Raw genomic sequence first — 22,199 nt, forward strand, 5'->3', positions numbered from 1 at the left:
AAAACAATCAGGATAACACAGGATCTGGCAGCTTCCACATTAAGGGACCGAAGGGCTTGGAATACAATATTCCGGAGGTCAGTGGAGCTAGGATTAAAACCAAGAATCACCTACCCAGCAAAACTGAGTATCATGCTCCAAGGCAAAATATGGACTTTCAATAAAATAGAGGACTTTCAAGCTTTCTCAGTGAAAAGACCAGAGCTGAATAGAAAACTTGACTTTCAAACACAAGAATCAAGAGAAGCAAGAAAAGGTAAACAAGAAAGAGAAATCATAAGGGACTTACTAAAGTTGAACTGTTTTGTTTACATTCCCACATGGAAAGATGATGTGTATGATTCATGAGACCTCAATATCATAGTAGCTGAAAGGAATATGCATATATATGTGTATACATATATATACATATGTGTGTGTCTATGTATGTATATATGTAGGTGTGTACATATATATATATAAATATATATATATATAAAAATATATATATATATACACACACACACACACAAAGGGCACAGGGTGAGTTGAATATGAAGGGATGATATCTAAAAAAATAAAATCAATTTAAGGGATAAGAGAGGCATATATTGAGAGAGGGAGAAAGGGAGAGATAGAATGGGGTAAATTATCTCGCATAAAAGTGGCAAGAAAAAAGTGGTTCTGTAGGAAGGGAAGAGGGGGCAGATGAGGGGGAATGAGTAAATCTTGCTCTCATCGGATTTGACCTGAGGAGGAAATACCATACACACTCAATTGGGTATTTACCCCACAGGAAAGGAGGAGGAAGAAGATAAAAAAGGGGGGATGACAGAAGGGAGGGCAGACGGGGGGAGGGACAGGGTCAAGGGAGAAAATTCAATAAAGGGGGAGGTTAGGAAGGAGCAAAACAGTTAACCTTTCACAACATGAGTATTGTGGAAGGGTTTTACATAATGATATGCATGTGGTCTATGTTGAATTGCTTGCCTTCTTAGGGAGGGTGGGTGGGGAAGGAAGAGGGAAGAGAATTTGGAACTCAAAGTTTTAAAAACAGAGGTTCAAAAACAACAACAACAAAAAAAGTTTTTTCATGCAACTAGGAAACAAGATACATAGGCAATGGGGCAAAGAAATTTATCTTGCCCTACAAGAGAAGCGAAAGGGGGGGGGGGAGGGGAGTGGGGTGACAGATGGGAGGGCTGACTGGAGAACAGGGCAACCAGAATATATGCCATCTTGGAGTGGGGGAAGGGTAGAAACGGGGAAAAAATTTGTAATTCAAACTTTTGGGAAAATCAATGCTGAAAACTAAATATATTAAATAAATTTTTAAAAAAAATAAAGTGACCGAGACTTTTTTCCTGAATTGTTCTTAGTAAAAAGAACAAGAGTAAGCCAAGGACAGAACCAAATTAGTTCCTGGTTCTGTTTTATTTTCTTGAGAAAACCAGTGGTCAAACAACTTAAATTATAGCCAGTCTATACACAATGTTCGTGTGTGCTGAGTAATACAATCATGCAAAGTCAAATTCAACTCAACCAACTTGAAGTGCTTGGTATATGTTAGACACAGTGGTAGGGCCTAGAAGACAAATAATTAAATAGAGGAAATGATCAATATCTGGAGTCAAAGGAACGTTCCCTACCTGCCACATACATGGTAGAAGAAAGGCAGTTCCTATTTAATAGACCTCTGATCTCAACATGCAACAATAAATCACAAAGCTGAACTAAATCAATCAATGCTTCTGTACTCTACGGAAGAGCATGTGGCCACAGCTTTTCCTCCTTATTGCTCTGATTTCATTCATTCTCAAAATCTCTGCTCTGTAGTTTCTAATTTGCCAAAATGGGGCCCCATTCCTTTACTTAAAGGAGCTAAAACATCTTGGTCTCCGTAGATAACTGTATAATTCTCATGAAATTTGTAATTTTATAATGCTTACAATCTTATAATTTTATAGTAAATACATAATAATTTTTATAATATAACCTTTATTTTATAAGTCTCATGAAAAATAAAAATCACAAAGTTAATGCCTCTAAAATGATAGCAAAGGTCAATGACAGCAAAAGATTAAACGGCTTTAAAACTACTAATGTGAATTAAATGGCCACAGAGCTCAAATAAATCCTGAAGAGCCACAGAATGAATTATTGCCTAATGCTAACCTGGGACACTTGTTTTATATAAACAACAATATGCTTCTGGCTTCTTTTCTTACTAAAACAGAATTGATCCTATGTTTAAGATGGACATTTTTATAGCTGCAATAAATCCTTTTCTTTCTGCACATGGCAAGTTCAGATGGTAAAAGGGAATTGTGTTACTGGCCCTCTCTCAAAAACAGCAACAGCACCACCCACTTCTTTTGTTTCTTTTTATTGCACCTTTCTCCAAGGCACTCTCAGAAAAGTAGCACAAATCCACCAAACTCTCCCTGATGTGCTGGGAAAACACGCATTTTCTCATCTATAAAGATAAAGGAAAAAACAAGGGCCCAGAGGCTCAAACAACCTTTGTAAGGGAAGATGAAGAGCAAAACCCACGTCTCCATTCCGATTCTAAATCCCACTCTCCAGGCTTTGGGATATTCTTTCTCTTCTGATTTGTGAGGGGTGAATAATAATAATTTTTTTTAAAAAAGAATTAGGAAAGAGTAACACCTAACAATAATACACTTAGGGAGAAAACGGCTACCAAGTATAACAGGTAAGTATCAGTGCCCTGGATGGAGAGTCTCACACATGCTGAGCAAGAATCCAACCGTTACAGTCAGACATTTCTATAATGTTCATATCTTCGGCACAAGCCTGCAATATTCAATCCACTGCCTAACCCCCGAGTTAAATGAGGACATTCCAAGTGATCTACTGCTGCTATTTCAGAATGGCAGAGAAGCAGCTTGGGCCTAATAACAAATGCTCAATCTGCCTTTATCTATAACTAAAACCTCCTCTCTTCATCAGAACAAATCAGCAAAAAATCTCAACTGGCTAATTTCTCCAGAAAAACCTGAACCAACTTCTACCTTTTTGTCTCTTCTGTTAAGGCACATTCTCAGCTTGATATTCTCAGCATATGTGTCTGGAGGAATCAAATCAAAATCCAACAGGCAATGGAAGAGTACATGGGGCTGAGTCCACAGGAGAGAAAATGTTAAACTAAAAATGCCCATGCCATGCTTGGTAAAGAATTCTGGAACCTTTCTAAAGAACCAACAATTCATTAAAAAAGCTAGAGATGTTAAATCTAAAAAGACTTGCCCTTTAAAAAGAGGAGCAAGCGAGGGTGACGGCCAAAGTATTTCTTTACACTTGACACAGCATGAGCAGGAAGGTACTACTGAATGCCAAGAGTGCCGAGTTCTGTCCAAAACAATATCTCAGACCACGAGCCCTTGCTAAACATCTGGCGCATCAACAGCCTCCAACTTTGAGAAAGGTTGCACTGGTCATTTGGAATGAATTATTAAAGGTTCCAAGGCCAGCCCCCAAGAGCTCACTTAACCTAAGATGATGTTGGAGCAGAGAACTTCTGATAGAGTGAAGGGCTGTTGGTATATTGTACAAGGGGCAAAGGGAGAAGTAATGGATAGTTCCCAGACCTAGCACCTGTCTGAGTGCCCAGCGCAGGTGCTTAATCCAAAGGAGGAAGGAAGAGAGACCGGAACAAGTGCAGAAAGAAAAGGAGCTTGGTCTGGGGTTTCAGTCTGGGGCTAACAACACACCTTTGCCCCTCCCCTTCTACCTGTAGGTTTAACTCTCTCTTCCCAGGTTCTCTTCTTGCCTCCCCACTGAAAATTGTATCTACTTCTGAAGCCAGTGGCAACGACTGGTTGGTCTAGACCAGCCTGGCTGCCTCCTGCCCTTTTCTTTGCAGCCTAACATGATGAAATGAATAAGCAATGGAGTAAAAGAAAATGTTATTTTGTGTCCTTCTAAATGGGAATTTCACTAATAACACCTGGGAGATGCTAATTAAGATTGGAGCAAATTTTTGATGAGTGCCCAGTTTTACAGGGTCACATAATATGAAGTCTATCTACCCTGTGATCAGTGTGCCCAGGCCTCAGTGTGTACCAAAGAAAATGGAATAAACATAGAAATACACAATGGAAAAGCAAAACAAAATATAAAGAAAGATACTGACTTTGTCCCTAACTCAATCTATTCCACTCTACCCTAATCAACAGACCTAGCGAGACACTTCTCTCTTCTCCAGGGTAAAGGGGAGGACTGCATTGGCTCTGTCAATCAGATGGCCTTGATGTTTTTCTTTGATACAACGGAAGGCTCATTGAAGGTGTGGGTAAATAGCAATAAATGATTATGGTGTAAAAATAAGCTATCAAGGAAACTCTTAAGGCAGATGACATGTTAATTTTCAGGTGGTAATACCTGTGAGAGCAATTTCTTCAAAAGCTGGGCTATAGCCGGATCCTCGGGCGGAGGGCAATCAGGGAGAGAGCCATTCCGTTTCTTCTGCCGCATCTGCAGATGTCTGAAAAGGCTAGCAATATCTTTGGACCTCAAGGCATAATCAAAGATGGAACGGCTCACTGGCTCTTGAAGAACACTGAGGAGAACAATTTCCTTGTCAATCTGCATTGGAAAAAAGGAAAAATCATCAACCTAGAATATGCAGAGTCAAAAGCAAGACAAGACTTACTTTAAGAAAACAAATTCTTTAAGGGAAAGCAGAAAAGTTATTTCCTTCCTAAAGAAAGTCTAAGACATTCCCACTGTTCAATGTTTAATGTTCAGAAATGAATGCCAGTTCTCAATAGCTGAGTAAAAGTTCCTGTTAATGCTTCTTCATTAGCAGCCAATTATTCTTCCCCAGAAAATGGCCTCACTAATGAACACACATAAAAGATGAAGGCTAAATGGCAGCTAATTAATGTCTTTACCTAGACAATTTCATAAGCCACTGATCTGTCTTGGTGCAGACTATATCGAAATAGCACATGACCTCCAGGACTTAAAAACACCTAGAATCCCCACATTGTAGTATGAATATTCATAATGCCTCCCAAGTATTCTCACAGCCATGATGATCAACAGCTGTAGGCAGGTCTTCCTTGCCGACTGCATCTGCCAGAAAGTAAGCTATGCCCTAGGCTACCCTCAAAGTCAATGCTTTCCAAAATGGGTTCAGCCAAATTATTTAATCTATTAAGTTAAACTAAGCATATGTGCAACTGAACATTCCTCACTGCAGTCACACTGACTTCCCAAATTCCTCTTGTACACTTAAATGTTCTTAAGAACAAACCATAAACAGATAAAAATAAAAGCAAAAAAATGAGCTTTTCTTGGAAGAGAAAGTGAGTTGTAGGTGTTGACTTCTAACAATTCACATATATGTCCTACTTATTCCACACTAAACTTTCACTGAAAATCATTACAAATGTACTGGCAGCTGATACTTAATTTCCTAAGACTCTCCCCATGACTATGACGACACTGGGTAACTTGATGTGCTGCAAATATTCAGTGAACTAAAAGAAAAGACCCAAGCAAAGCAGAACAATTACAACAGCAATAATTTCATGGCTATCTAAACTTAAGTTCAAATAACAATAGGTCCAGTTTCCAAGACAGGTCAAATCCACTTCAAAAAAGGCCTCTTAGAGGCATGAGGTCCACAAGTACATAACTTTAGGTCTTAGTGCAGTTTTAAGCTCTCAGAGCTTAAGACTTTGGGGATACTCTGTGTATTCAGATTTTTTTCAATGTATTGATTGATATTGCTGGGTTTTTTCTCTTCTTCCTCTTTTTCTGTAAAAAACCACTGTTATATATGGCTCTCTGAGAGGAGAAAAAAGGAAGAATAAGGGAGAAATTCAGGCAATGTAAGAACAAAAGATATCAATAAAAAAAGTTTTTCTTTAAAAAAAAAGGCCTCTTTGTTCCTCCACAGTGTCTATATTCTTCCATGCAAAAAAATATTATGGCAGAAAGTGTTCACAAGGGTAGAGAGCAACAATTCTAAAGAATATGACGTTTCCTAGGAATGGACAAATCTACTGGGACAAATTGATGGTTGAAGGAATAGCCAAAGACTCTCAGTTTCCAGAAGATACCCGTTCCAGAGATGGTTTTATTCCAACAAAAAGAAAGTTGGATTGGCAGAAAAAAAGCAAGGGAGGAAATCCACAGGGGTATGTGAATTTCCAAATGGAGGACATGGTTTTAAATGGCAAGAAGAGGACATTTCAAGATCACTTTAGCAGTACCCCATGACTGCCTGAAGCAGCCTGTAACATTCCATTCCACTTAGAAACATGTTTGGAGAATTAGCTGTTTATCTGGATGATGGGTCTAAACTCTCACAGGCTGGGTAAATGCTTACCACACATATGAAATGAATACCTAAAATTTATTAAGTGATAAAATTCTAGGTGCCTCACTTGACCAAGAAACAATGTAATCACAGCTACTATTCCAATACACTAAACTTTTTTTGGTGATTTTATTTTAAATACAATTTTATTTTCTGAATTATTTCTCTCCTCCCCCACAATTCTCCCACCAACTGAAAAGGCAAGGAAAACAAAACCCATTACAAATATGAATAGTCTTGCAAAACAGATTTCCAGTTTAACCACCTTCAAAAAAATAAAGAAAAAAAAAGGGAAAAAAAATATGCTTTAAACTGCAATCTGAGTCTATCGTCTCATTGGTCCTTCGTGCTTAAAGAGCACCAATGACGTTAGGAAGGTGACGTCTTGACTCTCCAATCTCCTCTCTTTATGGAGGTGGATAGTACATTTCATCATGAGTCCTTTGGAAATGTGGTTGGTCACGGCATTGATCAGAGTTCCTAAGTCTTTCAAAGTTGATTATATTTACAATACTGCTGTTACTGTATAAATTGTTTTCCCGGCTTAGCACTTTACTTCACTTTGCATCAGCTCATACAGGTCTTGCTCAATTTTTCCGAAACCATCCCCTACATAATTTCTCACAGCACGATAGTATTCGATTACATTTTTATACCAGAACTTGTTTAGCTTTTCCCAAACTGAAGAGCTAATTCTTTGCTAACAAAAAAAGAGAAGCTATAAACAATATTGTACATATGAATCTCCTTTCCCTCTTTCTTGATCTATATGGGGTACACCCCTAGTAGTAGAATTGCTGGGTCAAAGGGTATGTACAGTTTATTGGCTCTTTGGGTATAGTTCCAAGTTGTTTTCCAGAATAGCTGGACTAGTTCACAGGTCCACCGATAGTGCATTTGTGTACCTATGTCAGCCAATCTGATGGGTGTGAAGTGGCACCTCATTTCTCTATTAGTGATTTAATATGACTATTAGATTTCTTCCTCTGAAAAATGTCCATTCATATTCTGTGACAATTTATCAACTAGGGTATGGATCTTTTTCTTGTAAATTTGACTCAGGTCTCTATACATCTCAGAAACGAGACATTTATCAGAAAAACTTGATGCAAAGATTTTTTCCCCAGTTTCTTGCTTTTCTTCTAATTTTAGCCGCATTGATTTTGTTGTAATGTTGTATAAAAAAATTACTTCTTAAAACCCTTTCTATCTCATTTGTTCATAAACTCTTCCGCTGTCCATAGATCTAACCGGTAATTTCTTCCATGCTCTAGTCACTAATTTGCTTGTATCACTCTTTATGTCTAAGTCATGGACCCAATTTGAGTTTGTCTTGGTATGTAGTGTGAGAGGTTGCTCTCTGATCAGATTCTGCCATACTACGTTAGAATTTTTCCAACAGTTTTTGTTAAATAGTGAGTCCCTGGTTCAATGGCTGCCATCTTTGGATTTATCAAACTCTAGTTTACTGTGCCCCTTGTTTCCATATACCGTGTACCTAATCAGTTCCACTGATTAACCTCTCAATTTTGTACCCAATCTGATTACAGCTTTGAAGCACAGCTTGAGATATAGTGATATTAGGCCACTTTCTCATTTCTTTCCCATTGATTCCCTTGACATTCTTGACTTTTTGGTCAGATGAATTTTGTTATTATTTTTTTCTTGCTCTATAAAGTAATGCTTTAGTAGTTTGATTGGTATGGAACTGAATGAACTAATTTAGTAGTAGTGTCACTTTTATTACAATGACTTGGCCTACCCAAGAGCAATTAATATTCCTCCATTTATTTAGATCTGTCATCATTTAAGAGTGCTTTGTAATTGTGTTCATATAGTTCCTATTTGTGTGTTGGCAAGTGGACTCCCAAACATTTTCTACTGTTCACAGTTATTTTAAAACAGAACTTCTCTTTCTATCTCTTCCTAAAGGATTTTGCCGATACGGCAATGCTAATGATTTATGTGGGTTTATTTTACGTCCTGCAACTCTGTTGACATTGTTAGTTGTCTCCATTAGTTTTTTTAGTTGACTCTCTAGGATTCTCTAAGTAAACTAGCCTATCCTCTACAGAAATTAATAGTTTTGTTACCACATTTTCTTATGCTCTTTCTTTCAATGTCTTTTTCTTTTCTTCTTACTCTACTGAGAATTTCTAGGTAAACAGTAAAGGTGATAGTATCAATCTTTGCTCTACCCTGATCTTACTGTACAGGCTTGTAGCTCATGCCCATTGTAAGTGACACTTGCTCTTGGTTTTAGAAAAGATACTACTTATCATTTTAAAGAAGTTCTATTTATTCCTGTGCTTTCTAAAAGCATTCCACACACCTCTCCCTCCCCTCTCCTCCCCCCCACCCACACAGATACACACCCCACTTCAGGAATGAGTGTTGTATTTTGTCAAAAGTTTTTTTGGCATCTATTGAACTAACCATACAATTTGTGTTGTTTTTGTTACTGATAGGGTCAATCAGGTTTATGTTTTTCCTAATACCAAACTAGCCCTGTATTCCTGGTATAACTCCAGCTTGGTCATAGAGTACAATTTTTGTGATATATTGCTGTAGTCTCCCTACTGTTTTATTGAAAACTTTTGCATCAATATTCATTACAGAAAATTGGCCTACAATTTAGGTATCAGAACTGCATTTGTGTCAAAAAAGTAGTTTGGTAAGATCCCTTATTTATTTTCTCCAACAGTTTCTATACTATTGGAATTGTTCTTTAAACGTGTGGTATAATTCTCTTGTAAATCTAACTGATCCTGGGCTTTTTCCTTTGGAAGTTTGTTCACGGCTTGTTCAATTTCTTTTTCTAAGATAGGGCTACTTAAGTATTCTATTTCCTGTTCTGTTGATCTAGGCAATTTATATTTTTGTAAATATTTATCCATTTGATTTACATTGTCAGTTTTATCAGCACAGAGCTGGGCAATAGCTCCTAAAATTGCTTTTATTTTCTTCTTCTTAAGTTGTAAATTAACCTTTTTCATTTTTGATACTTTGGCTTCTTTCTTTTTTTAACTAAATTAACCAATATTCCCCTCCTCCCCCCAAAAAACCTTCCTAGTTTATATATTAATTCAATTTTTTAATTATCAATTTTGTAAATCTCTCCTTTCTTAGCATTTCCACTTTGGTATTTAATTTGGAATTTTTAGTTTGTTGGTTTTCTAGTTTTTTTTAGTTGTATGTCCAATTCATTGATCTGCTCTCTCTATTATTGATGAAAGAGTTCAGAGATATAAATTTTCCCCTAAGTACTGCTTTGGCTGAGTCCCACAAATTTTTGTTTGCTGTCTCATTGTTGCATTATCTTTAATGAAATTATTCAGTTTCTATGATTTATTCTTTTACCCACCCATTCCTTATGATCAGTCTCCCACTAGTTTTTAATCTATGCTTCAAAGGCCCTTTATTGAATATATTTTTTTAAATTTCATTATGGTCAGAAAAGGCTAGATTTAATATTTCTAGCTTTCTGCATTTGTTTGTGAGGTTTTATGCCCTGATATAGAATCAATTTTTGTGAAAGGGCTACACACAACCGAGAAAATGATATATTCCTTTCTATTCTCATTCGTTATTCTCCCAGTCTACCTTATCTAACTTTTCTAAAACTATATTCATCTCTTTAACTTCTTTATTGTTTATTTTATGGTTAGATTCATCTAAGTCTGATAGGGTAAAGTGAGGTTCTTCACTATTATAGTTTTACTGTTTCTTCTTTGTAACTTACCTATCTTTTCCTTTAAGAATTTCAATGCTATGCCACTTGGTGCATATATATTCAGCTGTGATATTCACTGTCTGTGATATCTTTTAGCAAAATGTAGTTTCCCTGTTTATCTCTTTTAATTACATCTATTTTTCCTTTTGCTTTTTCTGAAATCATTACTGCTAAACCTGCATTTCTCACTCTCAGCTGAAGCATAAAGGACTCTGCTCCAGCCCCTTATTTTAATTCTGTGTATGTCTTTCTGTTTCAAATGTGTTTCTTGTAAACAACATACTACTTAATTCTAGTTTCTAATCTATTCTACGATCCTCCTCTTCCACTTGGTGGGTGAGCTCACCTCAGTCACATTCACAGTTGTAACTGTGTATCTCTCTCTCCATCTTGTTTTTTATTTTCCTTCTTTTTTTCCCATCCCTTCTTTCAGTCTGTTTTGCTTCTAATACTTCCCTTAACCCTCTTTTTCCCTCCTACTTCCGTGTTGGGTAACGTTAAGTTCTGTACCCAACTGTGTGTGTATACATATACGTACACACACATATAAACACATATGTATACATATACATACATATATACATACACATATACACATGTTCTTCCCTCCTTTAACCAGTTCAGATGAGTGAGGGCCAAGTAGTACCTTACTACCCCTGCCCCTCCACTGTACAATCTGTTCCTTGCACATTCTATTTAGCTAAGATAATTTTCCCCATTACCCCTCTCTTTTCCTTGCTCTCCCAGTACACTCCTCTTCACTACCCTTCTGTTTTTCTTGAGACCATAGAGAATCACGCTCAGGCCCTCTAATTAGACTCCCTCTGTGACCCCTGTTGAGATAAAGTTCAGGGAGGTTATAGATATCATCTCCCCATATAAGAATGTAAATAGTTTAACCTTGTTCAGTCCCTCATGCTATCTCACTCATATTTACCTTTTTATACTTCTCTTGAGTCCTTCGTGCATCAAATTTTCTACTTATCACTGGTTTCTTCATTAGCAATTCTTAAAAGTCCTTTTTCTAAAGGTTCATTTTTTCCACTGTAGGAATGTACTAGTTCTGCTGGGTAGATTATTCTTGGTTGTAAGCCTAGATTTTCTGCCTTTTGGAATATCACATTCCAAGCTCCCCATTCCTTTAGAGTGGTGGCTGCAAAATGTTGTGTGAACATGGCTGTGACTCCACAGTATCTGAACTCTTTCTTTCTGGCTGCCTGCGGTATTTTTTACTTGACCTGGGAGTTCTGTAATTTGGTTATACTATTTCTGGGAGTTTTCATTTTGGGGTTTCTTTAAGAAGGTGACCAGTGGATTCAATTACTATTTTGCCTTCTACATCTAAGATATCTGAGTGGTTTTATTATTTCTTGAAATATGAAGTCTAGGCTCTTCTTTTGCTCATGGCTTTCAGGTAGTCCAATGATTCATAAATTATCTCTCCTCTGTTTTCCAAGTCAAAGTTTTCCTATAAGATAGTCTACATTTTCTTCTATTTTTCCAGGGTTTTGACTTTGTTTCAGTATTTCTTAGTGTCTCATGGAGTCATTAGTTTCACTTCACCAATTCTAATTTTCAAGGACTTATTTTCTTCAGTAAGATTTTATACCTCTTTTACTAAACTTTATAACTCTCTTTTCATATCTTTCTTCCATTGCTCTTACTTGATTTTTAATTTCTTTTATATTTTCTTTAACCTTTTTTTAACCCTTGCAGGAATTATTTTGAACTTGTGTCTAATCTACATTTTTCTTTGAGGCTTTGCTTGTAGGTGTTTTCAAGTGATTCTCTTCTGTGACTGTGTCCTAAGCTTCCGTGTCACCACAATAACTCTTTATCATCAGGTCTATGAACTTTATGTTAGTCCCAAGCTCTGCATAACCTAGAGGGGTGGTGAGCCAGGTGATGCCTGGCCCAAGCTTTTGCCCTTTTACATTCTTTTGCTGCTTTCACAGTTCAGTCTGGAGGCCTAAAAGTTTCCAGTGGTTCAAACTGGGATGATTTGGAGAGAGGTCTATGTACTGCCTTCCTCGTCTGAGCTCTGCAAGTTTCTAACTTAGGTCTGTTGGCTTGGGCATGGTTGAGTTTTAGTTGACTGCTGCTGGACTTAGTCACTGTTGACCCACTGGGGAGCTCTGCAGGGTCAGTGACTGAACCACAGGCTCCCCTTTGGGCTAGGACTCCTGCCCTGGTTATTCTACTGCAGGCCTTGACATTGAGCTAAAGGGCAGAATCAAGTCCCTCCCGCTCTGCACCTAAACTCAGAGACACACAGCTACATTTCTGGAATTTGTTCCTTGATCAGAGCACTGCTGGGTAAGCCTATACTCCTTGACAAATGTTCTTCCCCACTCTGAATCAGCGACATGGAATTGGGCAATGGGCCAGAGCTGCAAGACCTGGTCTTGCACTCTGCCTTAATTCAACAATCCTCTGGGCTCTCCTTCTGCCAAAGGCTTTCTGCCCTGGTGTTGTCTCATCCCTCTTTCCATCCCTGGACATAACAATGCTCCTCACCACATGTACTGCCCCTACTTCAGTGTCCCCCAGAGCCCTTAGGACCTCTCTGACTATCTTGCTAGGTTGCCTCAGGTTGGAAAAAAGACTCACTGTGACTTTTTTCTTGGATTTCTCAATCAGAATTCAGTTTGGTGCATTTTCTAGATCAGGCCTGCACAACATAGGGCCTGTGCGCTGCTTACAGGTGGTATGTTGCACAGGCCTGTTTTACATCCTCTACATTTTTTGCAGGCACCCTAAATCCTTTGGCGGGCCATAAGCGGCACATGGGCCATATGTTGTACAGGCCTGTTCTAGATTATCGTGAAGGAGGTGTACTGGGCGAGCTAGGCAAAAATGTTTCTTCTCATTCCACTTTAACTCTGCCTCTACACCTAAACTTTTGAAGAAAAAAAAACTTTTCCCAACTAATCATAAATGCTGGTTTCAACCAAAATCAATTACATTTCTTGCAATGAACACTCAGAAGACTAACATGTGGCTCATCAACAGATGTTTTCTTGCTAGGCTGTACATCACCTAACAACAGATGTTTTACTATATTACATAATAAAAATGAAGATTGAAAAACGTTTCTCTACTAAATGTAATACGACGTATAAAATCATATAAGATGCAGTTTAATTTTGATTACCATCAGTCATCAGGTCTATAAAAGCAATATTGTCTTAAAAGGAATTATAAGAATACCAATACCTAAGGAAACAATTTATTTTTAAAATTCTCTATCCAACAAACAATCTCTAAACATAAGGAAAAAGTTCCAAGGCATAAAAGTTATACCTGTATTATTGGCTGGGTGATAAATGGATGGAGGTAAGGCATTAGCTTGCAGTAGACATCAGCAATGTTCAAATGATGAGCTACCACTGTTATAAATCCCACTGCCCCGTAGCGTATCCAAAGATTGGGATGGCATAGAAAGGGTGCTAAAAGAAAGAATGAAAGCAGTCTCAGGAGAAGTATCAACACACATCTGCCCAAAACACAAATTTATGAATATCTTTCATAACAATGCTAGCTTCACAACAATGGCACCTAATGGATTGATTCATTAAGACCCTTCTACAAAATAAATTACCCTTAGGCATACACTCCATCAAGATGAAGCTATCTATGATATATTCCTTTCTGTAGGAATATGTTCAAATAATATAAAAGAGGAAACATAACCCCCAACTAAATGCAGATAAGTTAAATAAGACTTTATAGTTGTTTGCCCAGAACTTTAACAATCCAACAAAGTTTTAGCTGGTGAACTATTTATTTAGAATATTGAAATTTTAAAACTATTTTGCATATATGATATATTAATATAAACACAAAATGTCCCAATGGTAAGCCTTCAATAGCTCAGGGTCACTTATGTCATTCAACAAATAAAAGAGCAAGCATTCTCTCAGTCAGTTAAAAGCAAAGGGGCAATTTCACCATCTGTTTATCTGACTCGTTCGTTTTTAGTGGGCTTTGGCACATCCAGTTTATAGTACGGTGAACCTCAGATTAATGAATGCTGTCAAATCAAAATGAAAAAGTAGACGCATTGTGCTTGTCCTTCAGGAATTTAAAATCTATTCGTTCAATAAATTTACCCAAGAAATCTTAAGTCCCCACTATGTGCAAGGCGCCATGCTAGTAATTACAACATTGTTGAAGTATACTTTATTCTACTTTGTCTCTTTCTCCCAATGAGTTTACAATCTAATGGGGGAATAAATACAAATTAACACCAAAAAAGTGAAATACCAGAATGAACCGAGAAAAATGCATCGAATTAAGAGAAAATGTAATTTTCCCCAACTTGACTTAAAGATATATAAAAACTAAAATAGAGTAAACCTTACTAATTTGGACTAATTGAGGAGGGGAAGTCATAGGATTCTAATTTAGAGCTGGAAGGAACCTTAGTAGTCATCTCCTTCAATTCCTTCATTTTACAGACAAGGAAACCAAGGCCTAGAAAGATTAAGTGATTTATCCATTATCATTATGGTAGTGAAGTGATTTGAACCTAACTTCCCTAATTCCAAATCCAACGCTCTTTCTGTCAAACTGTTAGTTTCACATGTGAAGGCTCATCATCTCTCAATATTAAAGAGATGTTATGTTTAATGTTGCTGACATAGAGAGTGCCTTTGGGATACTACTTTAAACTTTTTTCTAAAAATGCAACTTAATATTCTAACTCACTATTAATGCAAATTAAAAACTTAAAAATGCAAATTAAAACAATTCTGAGGTACTACCTCATACCTATCAGATTGGATAACAGGACAGAAAAGGTAAACGACAAATGTTGGAGGGGATGTGGGAAAAAAGATACATTGATACACTGCTGATGGAGTTGTGAACTAATTCAACCATTCTGTACAGCGCTTTGGAACTATGCCCAAAGGGCTATAAAACCAGGCATACCCTTTGATCTAGCAATACCACTACTAGGTCTGTATCCCCAAAGAGATAAAAATGATAAGGACCTGTATGTACAAAAATATTTATAGCAGCTGTTTTCTGGGGGCAAAAGAGTTAGAAATTAAAGACATGTCAATCAACTGAGGAACGGCTGAACAAGTTGTGGTATGTGATTATGATGGAATACTACTGTACTGTAAGAAATGATGAGCAGGATGCTCTCAGAGAAACCTGGGAAGACCGCATGGGCTAATGCAAAGTAAAATGTACTGTGTACAAAGTGAGAGCAATACTGTAAGATGAACAGCTGCGAGTGACTTAGCTGTTCTCAGCAATACAACGATCTAAGACAACTCTGAAGGACTTATAATGAAAAATGTTTTCCATCCCCAGGGAATGAACTGATGGTGTCTGAATACAGAACATACTTTTTTGTACTTTGTTTTTCTTGAGTTTTTTTTGTCTACGTTTTGTCTCGCAACATGACTATTATGGATATGTTTTGCTTGACTACACATGCATAATCTATATCGAATTGCTTGCCTTCTTAATGGACAGGGGGTGGCGGAAGGAGGAAGGGAGAGAATGTGGAGCTCAAAGTTTTGCAAATGAATGTTAAAAATTGGTTTTTACATGCAACTGGGGGAAAATAAAAATAAATAAGAAAAAAATAAAAAATGCTGTTTTATTCTCATAGGTATGTATAGAAAACCCTTATCACCTGTAAATCAGGGCTAAGGATACCTTTGAATAGACAAATCCATAAATACCTTATTGTAATAATACTCAGAGCACCTTTAGGCAATAGCAACAAACAGGAAACAGGGTGGGGTGGTGGTATGGAGCCTGTTAAGTCCATAATGAATTGGCAAACACCATAAACACTCACAGAATTATAAAATTTGAACACATGAAATCCAAATTCTAAAACTCAGGCAGTTTCTTGTGATAGCTCCAACGAGGCCAAATCTCAGTTGTACATGTGCAAATTAGGTAATCCTAAATTTCTACAAAAGTCTGTTCTCCTGAATAGCTTAAATATGACATATCTGAGACCATCTGTTTGCTTATGAACTTCTGAAACAACTGACATCCATAGTTCCTTCTCTCCTCTCTTCAGTGACTGCCATGGGTGAACAATCATCCTCAAAGTCTAATTGGTTTGAGCCAAGGGTGAGGAACCTGCAGCCTCGCCACCACATGTAGCCTTCTAGGCCCTCTGAGTGAATTCAAACTTCACAGAACAAATCCCCTTAATAAAAGGCTTTATTCTGTAAAACTTGGACTCAGTCAAAAGGCTGAAGCTGCAGGTTCCCCACCCCTGGTTTGGTCTATTAAATTCTCCTTGAAGAAATAGAGAAGAGCAATTCAGTGTTTTACTGAAAAGATAATTTTTCCAATTTGCTTTTTTTCACTCAGTATAAAACCAGTTGGCACTCCACTATTGCTTGCCATCTGAAAACAGTGATCATAAGACTAAAAATGTTCCAGATGCTTTTAACATATTTATAAAATTTACTGATTTGGTGTTAATTCCATCACTGTTTTAAATGAACTTTAAAAGCTGGAAATAAATGGATGAGTGGGTTTATGGGCCATAAAATCAACTCATTTCTGAAAAAATAAGTCTTAGAACTTTAATTTTATGAACTTCCAAGTACGATAAATTAAAGGTAGCCCAAAAGCCAACTGTTACAACGTGTAAACAACATTAAGTCAGATCTGCTTACAATTCAGAGCATATGAGATGTCATATATGAAACTAACCCAAATGAAGAGCTGAAAATAAGGAAATCAGTCCTCTACTAAGGTGGGAGAAACAGAACTGTCCCACATGCCAATTTAAAACTGTGGCTGATTTCTACAGATCTCTGGCAGGTATTCTTCAAGTCTGCACAAAGGGGCAGCGAGCAGTCAGTACTTACCAATATCACAAGCAAATTCATAGATATGAGGTTTCTGCAACAGTCCTAACTGGCACATACAGGTAAGGGCATTGAGAGCCTTAAAAATGACAAATTCTTCAGCATCACTGAGGCCTTGCTGTAGCAGAGGCTTTAGAATGGAAGAACTCTGCCAACCAACATAGGCAGCAACACCTGAAAAACATAACCAGTGTTTAGAGAATGCAGATCTCGGGAGAGGAATCATCTTACACACCATTAAAAAAAAACAATGAAATTAAAAATGCCAATCATATTGCCCAATGCCACCAGAGGAAAGAAGCTACTTTAATAAATGATTCCACGTCTTCTTCCTACAAGGAAATCAATACAAAACTTGATTACCACGAGCTAGAGGCAAAAGAATTCAACCATCAAATATTCATTAATATATTGCCGAAATTTCAAATTGTTCTTGAACATTGCTGTTAAAACGTGAATCCTGTCAATAGAAAATGAGAATTTAGTGTGGCTGATGAAGCCAATAGCTAGAGAAACTCTAGGGCCACTCTTAAGGAAAATAAAGCCTAAGAATTTAGATTAGGACTACTTATAGGGAAACAGCAAAAAGCACAACAGGATAAGAAATGAAAGCATTCTGTGGGCAGGAAATGGGTCTTGGATGTGAGAAGAAGCCTCAATGAAACAGGAATCACTATGGTGGTTTGGAAAGAAGAATCCCAGTTATTTCGCTAATGGGCAGTCAGAACAGAATAGGATTCTACAGTGCCAACTTTCCAACCAGAAAGGCTTTGTTTCTTAACTCAGGCACACGATGAATCTAAACCAACCAGGTTGATTAAGGGCCTGCTAGAGCCCAGGCCTTGCTAAGTGCTGAGGACACAAACACAGAGAACATAATGATGCCCACTCTTACAGAGCTCTCATTTTAATAGCAGAGATGGTAAGTGTACATATAAGCTCATACAGCATCCCTCACGCTCTTACAGCCTTAAAGAGCTGCCCAGGGAGGTGCCCCAGGTTCACTGTCCTACAGAGAACTTGGCCTCAGGTCTCTCTGGCTCTAAGACTTGCTCTGTATCCACCACATCATGCTGCCACCAAAAAAAGAATAAATTCAAATTAAAAAAAAGTAATTCAACACACAGTTTGGGAGGAAAGGCACAAGCTGAGGAGGTCAGGAAAGGTGGTGCTTAAGCTACATCTAGAAGGAAGGTGAGGGCCTGCCCTCCAGGCATGGGGAACGGCCAATGTAAAGTGACCACGGCAGGAGATGGAGAGCCAAAGGTGAGGAAGAGAGAAGAGTGGGATTGATGTGACACCAGACAGGACCTAGCCAGCACAGAAAGGGAGGAGGTTCTACATCATCTTAGAAGCCATGCCTAAGGGATAAAGGTAAGACTACTATAATCTCATGACATCATCAAGGCTTAAATGTCACCGGTGACAGTGATGGTCATTCTATCAAGGCTAGAATCGAGGCCTGTTTCCTTAAAGTGGGGACACGAGCAAAATATCCACCTCAACTCATACGGTTGCTGAAGATAAATAAATGTCTATAACTCACCTTGAAAAATTTAAAAGTGCGATGTAAAGGTCAGCAATTATTATTTCTTTCCTCTCTACTTCACTGTAAGTCTCACAGAAATTTTAATATCATTTATTTTCCTGGACTATCAGGAGTCAAAATTTGAAGCTTCATAATTTTCCATGACCTGACAAAAACGTCTGTAATCCAGCCCAGCTTTTGACCAGCATAAAAAATATTTTTAAACTTTTTAGTTCGATGTAGAAAATGTAACCTATGATAATGCTACTAGCTAACATCTATGTAGTGCTCACTCTGTGCCAGACACTGTGCTAAGCGCTTTACAAGCATTCTCCCATTGGATCCTCACAACAGCCCAGGCAAGGAGGGGCTACTATTATGCCCACTTTACAAATGAGGAAACAAAGGCAAATAGAGGCAAAGTGACTTGCCCAGGAACACACAACTAGCCAGTGTCAGGTCAGATTTGAACTCAGATCTTTCTGATTCCAGGTCTGGCACTCCGTGCACAATGGCGTCCCCGAGTTGTCTACCCGGCCCCCCAGCATCCAATACTTGTGTATCTGTTCCATCTAAAATCCAGGACACTGGCACTTTCTTTTACACCTGAAATACAGATGCTACGCACCATGATAAAATGGAGCATAAATCAAAGTTCACAGCAGTGCACTGAAGTTTAAAATCATAAAGTAACGTCAATGAATCCTACAATGGAAATACAGAAACGTCCGCCTTCTCTGGAGCAGAGCTTCATGGCCCCTAAGCCATTAAACTGACAAAACCCTCCACTTTCCCATTTGTGCATGCGCAGTCAGCAGCACTGATGGAGCAGGAGATCAAGCAGCCTGAGAGGGGAGAAGAACCTGGCTCTGACACCCACTGACAACCTCTCAGACCCCTGTGTGCTTGCCAGGACCTTCACCTGCAGGGAGGGGCCAATCGCCTCACAGGGAATGTCTCCTAACAATGAAATCACCGATCTGTTCCTCCTCCCAAAGGAAAAGTTCAAAAAAGGCTTCCATTTTCTTTCTAAATACAATATGGTGATGCCAGTATAAGTTTATTTATGAATCTCAAATTTCAAGACACATGGCCAACCAGATCCAAACAGAAAATGAAAAGTGAGCAGAAAGTCAACAGAGTCAAGAAATGTCTGCTCCTTTATTTTTACTCTGAGAACAATGATTCGTCCTGTAAAACTGGGCAAATTCTTCAGTTCCACTTTTATACAAAAGACAAATAATGATGGCTTAAGTGAATTCCATTTAACAAGTGCTTAGTAAGGTCCTACTATGTACAAGGCACTGTACTAGGTGCTGAGGACACCAACACAAAAGTGAGAGTCCCTGTCCCCAGGAATTCACATTCTATCAGGGAATAGACATGCGTACAGGTCAGCCATCTGAGAAGGCCATCAGAGAAAGAGGAGAGCATGAAAGCTTGGGAGTACAAACATTCAAAGAGAAGAGATCACACACCTCTCACAGCTACAGACAGGAGATGTATTTTTAACCAAACAAGAGACAGAGAGAATTATACAAGATAAAATTGATCATTTTGATTACATAAAATTGAAGACCTTCTGCACAAACAAAACTAATGCATCCAGGATAAGGGGAACAGTTAAATGGGAAAAAAATCTTTGCATCATATTTCTCAGACAAGGGTTTAATTTCGAAATTATCTACACAACTAACAAATATATAAAACCAAAAGCTATTTCCCAATAGATAAAAAAGATATAAACAAACTGTTCTCAAAAGAATTCAAACTATTAATCACATGGGAAAATGTTCCAAATCACTAATAATAAGAGAAAACAAACGAAAACAATCCTGAGATCTCACCTCACACTCAGAAAAATGGCAAGGATGATGAAAGGGGAGTGCCAGTGTTGGGGGAGAACAGGACTGCAAAGACAAGCAGCAGAATGCATAGCTGGTGAAGCTATGAATCAGTACAACCATTATGGAGAGCAATTTGGAATTATGCAAATAAAGTGAATAAACTGTCCATAACCTTTGACCCAGAGATTCCACTACAAGTCTATCACAGTAGTCCCCACATCCACCAAAATATTCCCAGCAGCATTCTGTGATGTAGCAAAGAACTGGAAACAAAGTAGATGTCCTTTGCCTAGAAGGCTAAGCAGTGTGGTACCTGACTGTAATGGATTATCACTGGGCTGCAGGAAATGATAAATATAATCAATACAGAGAAGCACGGAAAAACTTACACGACCTGATTTGAAGTAAAGGACACAGAGCCAAGAAATTAATGTACACAACAAATGACTACATCAATGTAAATGGAAAGAACCACCACCACAAAATAACCACAGTCAGGATCTGCAAGAGGGGGGAGCAAATGGGGCAAATTCAAGGGATTGAGTCAACAAGGATTTATCAAGCACTAGTGAGGTACAAGTGACCGTAGAATCAATATGGACGACTAACTGGAGGGGAGAACACAAGAGGGAAAACTCAAAGAGGATGCCAAGCCTGCAAGCTGAATGAAGAAGTATCATCAATTTAAATAACAAAATATGGAAAAGGGGCTGTCTTCCTTCTCAGCAAAGAAAATTAACTCCTAGGTCACCACCAGCAGCTTCTGTTATCTAATCTGACTACAGGAGAATGGCCCCAAACTTTCTCACTCCTTAAGACGGAACAGAAGGAAGAATGAGATGACCCTCAGTAGTATTTTGTTCTAGTCCAGTAAGCAGCACCTACCAGGCGCGTGACCAATGGCAAGTCACTGCACCTCATTTATAAAAAGGAGGCCTTAGCCTAGATGACCTGCCTTTAAAACTGTACAAGTCTATATTTCTATCCTTAGCTCTAGAAATTCAGGTATCGGATGAGAAGTGAAAGAATGCAAGAGAAGCTGGAAAACAGTTCAAAGTTCAAAGAAAGGTTTTCCAGCCTTACCCATGAGGGTCTCCGGTGAAATCCCCTCCTAGATGGAGGCTTTGTGAACATCTGCCTAGTTCTTATTGCATTCACTGAAGCTTTACACAAATGGCCAATGTCATTTCAGTGCTCTACACAATCCAGACTTTCAATGAATAGGAGATGGACAAAAAGGAGGCCCAAGAGAGAAGCAGAGGGCCGGGTCCTGGTCATGAGCACAGAGTACTGGGCAGGGAGAGGCCACCACTGAGGACAAAGGCAGAAGGAAACGAAGAGACTTTAGACTTCCACCCAGCTATAATCACCAATTCTAAGCACGCGCACACGCATTATATATTTATATATGTGTATGTGTGTATGCATACATATGTATATATACACACATTATATATTTATGTATGAGTGTGCATATATATGCGTATACACACACATATATTTATGTATGTGTGTGCGCATATGTATGTGTATACACACGTATTATATATTTATGTATGTGCATATGCATATGTATGTATACACACACACACACACACACACACACATAATGAAAGTCAACTTTCACTTAAGCCAAGTCAGTTAATCTTTGTATCAAGATCACCATCTTGATACAAACATCAATGTTTTTTCATAGCACAGAGGTGACCTTGGGTTCTCAGAGCACCATAGATGTAGAGCTAGAAAACACACAGGTCATGCAGCCCAACCTGCTCAAGGTATTTTTTAAATGAGTATCTTGTGTTTCTCTCCCCCTCACTTCTGCAGTCTTGCCTTCTACCCAGTTGCTATACCTTAATACTGAACGGTACAAAAGAGAAAAAGGCTGTTTATTAAAACCAAT

At 38.2% G+C, this 22,199-nt stretch overlaps 1 protein-coding gene across 1 annotated transcript in view; it reads right to left on the bottom strand.

Moving 5' to 3' along the window:
- The window catches only part of PIK3R4 (phosphoinositide-3-kinase regulatory subunit 4), a 70,891-nt gene that overhangs the window by 27,487 nt on the left and 21,205 nt on the right, over positions 1–22,199 (bottom strand). Inside the window, exons 8-10 of the mRNA XM_036760161.1 lie at positions 16,922–17,095; positions 13,368–13,513; positions 4,384–4,587 (exon numbers count right to left, since the gene is read on the bottom strand). Coding sequence (XP_036616056.1) covers positions 4,384–4,587; positions 13,368–13,513; positions 16,922–17,095 — 524 coding nt within the window. The remainder of the gene's footprint in view (positions 1–4,383; positions 4,588–13,367; positions 13,514–16,921; positions 17,096–22,199) is intronic.

The sequence above is a fragment of the Trichosurus vulpecula genome, chromosome 5 (genome assembly GCF_011100635.1).
Source record: "Trichosurus vulpecula isolate mTriVul1 chromosome 5, mTriVul1.pri, whole genome shotgun sequence".
Taxonomy (NCBI): Eukaryota; Metazoa; Chordata; class Mammalia; order Diprotodontia; family Phalangeridae; genus Trichosurus; species Trichosurus vulpecula.